The sequence below is a fragment of the Nannobrachium achirus genome (genome assembly GCF_963921795.1).
Source record: "Nannobrachium achirus genome assembly, chromosome: 2".
Classification (NCBI taxonomy): Eukaryota; Metazoa; Chordata; class Actinopteri; order Myctophiformes; family Myctophidae; genus Nannobrachium; species Nannobrachium achirus.
The window spans coordinates 73,604,205-73,610,541 of NC_137811.1; the positions used below are offsets into that span (position 1 = coordinate 73,604,205).

The following is a 6,337-nucleotide window of genomic DNA, read 5'->3' on the forward strand; positions in this document are numbered from 1 at the left end:
TATACTATTTCTATTTTATTCTATTTAGCAGAAATATTCCTACATTAAAAAGGTTTTCAAACATTCAGTGTGAGCATCGTCAATCATGTCAAACAGCAACATTTAAAGTGACATTCAAAGTTACATCTTTACATAAACAACACAAGAAGAAAGGGGTTTTTGTGAGTGCATAATATTTACAAATGACTGCCGGCTGGTGTTTACATGCATGGAATATCAGAATGCTTCCAGGAGCTCCTCTAATGAGAGTTCTGGCACCAACGCAGCAAACACACGCATGGAATATCAGAATGCTTCCAGGAGCTCCTCTAATGAGAGTTCTGGCACCAACGCAGCAAACACACGCAGTACAGAATGGTTGCTGCTCCCGCTGCTGTGCAAGATGGCTGTCTCTACATACACCAAGGTTCCCCAATTAGTTTTCCCCACGGGGCGAATCATGTCTAGGGTACCAAGCCGAGGGCCACGACATTGAATCATGTCTAGGGTACCAAGCCGAGGGCCACGACATTGAATCATGTCTAGGGTACCAAGCCGAGGGCCACAACATTGAATCATGTCTAGGGTGCCAAGCCGAGGGCCACAACATTGAATCATGTCTAGGGTGCCAAGCCGAGGGCCACGACATTGAATCATGTCTAGGGTGCCAAGCCGAGGGCCACGACATTGAATCATGTCTAGGGTGCCAAGCCGAGGGCCACGACATTGAATCATGTCTAGGGTACCAAGCCGAGGGCCACAACATTGAATCATGTCTAGGGTGCCAAGCCGAGGGCCACGACATTGAATCATGTCTAGGGTGCCAAGCCGAGGGCCACGACATTGAATCATGTCTAGGGTGCCAAGCCGAGGGCCACGACATTGAATCATGTCTAGGGTGCCAAGCCGAGGGCCACGACATTGCAGGGGGCGACGGTGGCATTTCCGCTACTCTAGCGACAGTTTTTGTTGTTGTCAGGTGAAAATCTTGTATGTCCAAAACCGTTCGTTTTGAATTTATCATATTAAAAATGATTTAAACTAGTGAAAACAGCCGATCTACAAGCGCTTGTAGATCGGCTGTTTTCACTACTTTTGTGCGACGGCCTTGCATGATGAAACAGGGCTTTACTTTGCGAAAGAACGTACAAATTTGGAGATACAAGGTTTCCAGCTAACAACGACGATATACTAGTGTTGTTGCTGCTCTTATACCACCATTATTACTGTGGTTGGTGGGGGCCAGACAGACAGTAGCCTCCCGCGGGCCGCAAATGGCCCGCGGGCCACCTATTGGGTCTGCAACAAGTGGGTGCTGTGGCACCCTAGGGTGCCGTGATGCCAGTCCAGGGGTGACTCAGAATAATTTGATAACATTCGGAATTCATCAATGTCACTTCAGTTTAAAGGACAACTTGGGGTAGGGGGGGTAGATTGGGTTTGGATTGTAATTAAAGAAAAGATGAGTGTTAAAAAAAAAATTATTCATTGCTTTCTACCGTTATGGGGACTACTATTAGTAGTGTTACTGTAAATAGTGTGTAAAAACGAAAGGCATATTTAGCTAAAGACACTTGTGCGTGCGCATGACCTCACCCACTGAAATCAAAAACCCTCAAATCGCTAAAATGATGGAAAGCAGTAAATTAAAACATTATAAGACACATCTTTTTTTCTCTCTCTAATTACAATCTAAAATATGAAAAAAACCCTGTACTTGGTGCAGTCTCTTCACCAAAAATTGCAGATCTACACATTGTGAAGCGTTGTGAGCTTGTAGATCTGCTATTTTATTGTGACTGTTCCCTTGTGAGTAGGCATGCTGGGGTTTAAGTGGTTAAACACCAAGTATAAAAGCTATTTTCGATCCATCCTATGATGGAAACAGATTTTCTCTCAACATTGTATCTTGGAGGGAAAGATTTACATATTTGACATAAATGTAAGGTGCCATGTAAGGTGCCATAAAGTAACTTAAAGTGTAATTCAGGGGTTGCCGTGGATGAAAAGGTTATTTTACAGGGGTGAGCTGAGCCAAAAAAGTTTGAGAACCGCTGGAGTTAATTCAACTCTTCAGATTGTGCAAATAAGGGTCCATTTAGTTACATTTGTACATTCTCAGAGTTACAATCAGATGGATTAACACTCGGTATCTCTGATCGTATGGCTATGTGTGAAGAGTTGGAGTTGTGAAGTCCTTGAGGTCCGTGCACATTGCTACGTTGTTTCGGACAAATGTAGGACCGAATTTCGGAGCACATAATAAATAAATGCCAATCACGTTTGCAGACTGCCGCCCGCTATTTTGTCCGTATTATTATATTATTATTTTTCGTGTTTTCCCTCCCCCTGTTTCTCTTAGGTGTCACCACTGGGTCCCTGCTTTATTTCTCTCTCAGCCAGGGGTCATTGGCCTGAATTTTTCTTTTTTTTGCAGAATTCGGATTTCGAAGACTCACGAAAAAATGCAGCAATGTGCAAAGACCTTTTAGTCTGCAGCAGAGGAGCAGAGGAGCAGGAGTGATCAGCAGGGGTCCCACGGTCATGAAATTCCTGGAAATATTTTGAAATTAGAAAAATATTTTTCCAGTACTGGAAAAGTTTTGGAATTGATCAAGGGTCCTGGAAGGTCCTGGAAAAAATAGCTATGCATTGTCTTTGGTTATTGATTTTGTTAATACCTCTGAAATGACAAATTAAACATTGGCCAAATTGTCAAATATTAGAGGCAGAAATTGTGAAAATAGCAGATCTACATGCTCACGCGTTGTGAGCATGTAGATCGGCTATTTTCACAATAAAACCATGTTATACAAAATTCCTCAACTCTTAGTGCTCGTCAGGGTGGAGGGGTCCCCAGTTCAAATATGATTATTTTGTGGGTCACGGCCAGAAAATGTTGAGAACCACTGCCATACACTACCTGTCTTTGGGCATTGCGCATAGGAGTAAGCGACTCGTTATTGAGCTGAATTATTGTTATATAGTCCTGGAAATCGGGTTAAACATTCTGGAAAAGTTTTGGAAATTAATTGGTAAAGATGTGTGGGAACCCTGGATCGGGTTGTCTAGGCTGGAGGGGTGGAGGAGGAGGAATCGGGGTGTGGTGTAGGAGGGATTGGAGATGTGGGAGGTGATGGAGATGATGGAGGGGTTGGAGATGAAGCAGAGGATGATGGAGGGGTTGGAGACGTTGTAGAGGATGAAGGTGTCGGAGACGTGCAGTCCTTGTCCAGCAGAGGAGCAGAGATGACCAGGATGCCTTCAGGAGAGACGGCGGACTCCAAGGCCAGAGAGTCCACTCCCTCTGGGATACGATAGCGCCGTGTGAACTGCCTGGTGATCACTCCTGGTCCCTCCTTCTGTACAGACAGACAGACAGACAGACAGACAGACAGACAGACAGATGATTACTGCCTGGTCACTCCTTGAATATGTATATTTTTTAAAGCGAACATTTTTCATTCATAACATTTTCAGAATGCAGTTAGGATGTGTAATGGTCTCTCTCTCTCTCTCTCTCTCTCTCTCTCTCTCTCTCTCTCTCTCTCTGTCACTCACTCACAGTTCAAATAACAATGACAGATGGCCACAGCAGGCTTAACATCGAATACAAAACAATTATAATAATACAGATAACAGCACTTGGATTATCTTCAAGTTTTCAAGTAGCCATGGCCTCACGATACATCTTATTCAAACGAATAAAAACAGACAAAATGTAAAAACCAAACAGGACAGCACACTTCATGCATTAAGAAATGCATGCACACATTTAAGCTTTTAGAAAATAAACAAAGGAAATAAACTGGCAATCTATTCCCAATCATCATCATGCACGCACGCACGCACGCACGCACACACGCACACACACACACGCACACGCACACACACACACACACACACACACACCAACCTTCTTCTCCTCATGTCTTCCATGGACCTCCACAAAGTCTCCGGTCACCTTGACCAGCAGCTCCTCTGGTCTGAACAGCTTCACATCCAGCTGAACTGTAAACCCCCTGCTGTCACAATCCACCTGGAAACATGATATACAGATCTACTGTTAACCCCCTGATGTCACAATCCACCTGGAAACATGATATACAGATCTACTGTTAACCCCCTGATGTCACATTCCACCTGGAAACATGATATACAGATCTACTGTTAAGCCTCTGCTATCACATTCCACCTGGAAACATGATATACAGATCTACTGTTAACCCCCTGATGTCACATTCCACCTGGAAACATGATATACAGATCTACTGTTAACCCCCTGATGTCACATTCCACCTGATCTGTAAACCCTCCGCTATCACAGTCCACCTGGAAACATGATATATAGATCTACTAATACTATTAACCCCTTGCTGTGTTGATTTCATCGACTAAAACTATAACAAAACATGTTGGTCATCTACCATTTTTACCTGATGAAACCTAAATGAAAACTATTCCATGATAAAGACTAAATATGTTGACAATTTGGTCAACAAATTAAAACTAGACTAAAATGTCAGGGAGGAGGGACTAGTGGAGAAGAGATCCAGTAGAACTAAAAGGTTGTGTGCAGGACAGGAAAATATTGTATTTTTACTCCACGACAATTATTTGAACACTTTAGTTGCTAGTTAGTCCTTTGAAGATTTGGACTATTACAAAACACCACTTCAGCCCTGCCAATGGGTAGCCTACATTTCGGCCATTTGAAAATAGACGATCTACAAGCACACAATGCATTGCAGTGGGATGCACTGTGCGCTTGTAGATCTGCTATACGTTCTTTTTATACATTTGAAAACTCATGAAAAGGGGCATTCTGAATAAAGAGCTCTTTCTATGTAGGCCTACATTTTGTACTTTTACACAAGCAAACTTTTAAATCCAGACTTTTACTTGTAAAAGGGTAATTCTACTCTGCAGCATTGATACTCTTTCTTCAGTAAAAATGGTACTTTGCCTACCTGTGCAGAGCTGCAGTCAGTGAGGCAGTGAGGGTTGACCAGCTGGTTCCATCCACACTGAGCTCCGTACACCGTGTTGAGGCGAGGCAGGAGAGGAGGCAGCAGCTTCTCCCAGGGGATCCCACAGGCTGGCAGGCTGGAGGGCAGGACGAAGTCCATGACGCTCCTCTGGAGAGATACTGTCTGGAGGTCTAATGGTCCTCTGGAGAGATACTGTCTGGAGGTCTAATGGTCCTCTGGAGATGCTGTCTGGAGACCAGCTAGTGGTCCTCTGGAGATATAGCCTACTGGAGACCAGCTAATGGTCCTCTAGAGATACTGGAGTTCAGCTAGGAAACAAACAATGCAGAGTTGAGTTCACAGCGGGGAAGACCAGACTGCTTAGGTGTTCTGTAAATCCTGTAGATACGGTCCTGTAGTACTGTAGTATAGTATGTATAAATCCACAAGACAGACTAGATGTTAAGTCCACAAGCCTTCTACAGACAGACTGATGTTCTGTGAGTCCTGTAGATACAGTACAGTACCGTAGAGGTTCTCTGAGTCCACACTTGGGTTCCGCTGCTCTCTGAACGAAGTCTGGAGGAGAAGTGTTTTATCCTCTCTGAGCATCAGTGTCTGGGGAGGAAATATGACCCTCCTCCCCCCTCTCTCCCTCTCTGTACCTCTCTCTCCTCTCTCTCTCTCTCCCCCACCCAGTGCCAGAGGTGTCAGTTAAGGACTGTATCTTATAACTGAGTTACGTAACACAAAGTGAATGCGGTGTGGGGCACCTTCATTGTCTTGTATAATGACAACAGTAATCCATACAGTATATATATATATATAGGTACCCTTGGGGGAAGCAGGCAGCATGTGTGTAATAATAATGTCAGTAATAATCCATAGGTACCCTTGGGGGGGGAGTACAGTATGAGAGGATCACAGAGCATTGTTGGGGCGTCCCGCTACGCAGCTGTTCTGTGTCAGTTCGTCCAATTAACGTGAGGAATGAAGCCTCATCCCTGAGATGCTTTAGAAATACAGCAACGTATTAAATATGAATCATTATTATATTTAGAAATACTGTAATACAGTGGTTCTCAACCAGTGGTCCAGGGACCACCCATCACCCAGCTAACTGATGGAGAGTTGGTGACCAAATGGACCCTTATAAATGTTTAACTCTTGAGAGAGTCAAAGGAAACCAAATGGACCCTTACAGATCTTTAACCAAATGGATATTTTAAGAGTTAAATTAAGGGTCTTCAACAGGGGGTCCGGGACCGCTAGGGGGTCCTCAGAGTTACTACAGGGGGTCCTCCAAATCTTTGTGTGATAGAGACTTTTTTCTCCTTTTTTATATTAAACACTTGAACCCTAGTGTCCATATTTGGAGAACTTTAGCC

General features: G+C 43.9%; 1 protein-coding gene across 1 annotated transcript; it reads right to left on the reverse strand.

Annotated features, from left to right (window-relative positions):
• Positions 1–3,047: 3,047 nt before the first annotated feature.
• Positions 3,048–5,108, reverse strand: hspb6 (heat shock protein, alpha-crystallin-related, b6; the record flags this gene model as incomplete). Its single annotated transcript, XM_080744320.1, has 3 exons — positions 3,048–3,341; positions 3,896–4,018; positions 4,950–5,108. The coding sequence occupies 3 exons, from the start codon at positions 5,106–5,108 to the stop codon at positions 3,048–3,050; spliced, it is 576 nt and encodes a 191-aa protein (XP_080600446.1).
• Between the last annotated feature and the right edge of the window lie 1,229 nt (positions 5,109–6,337).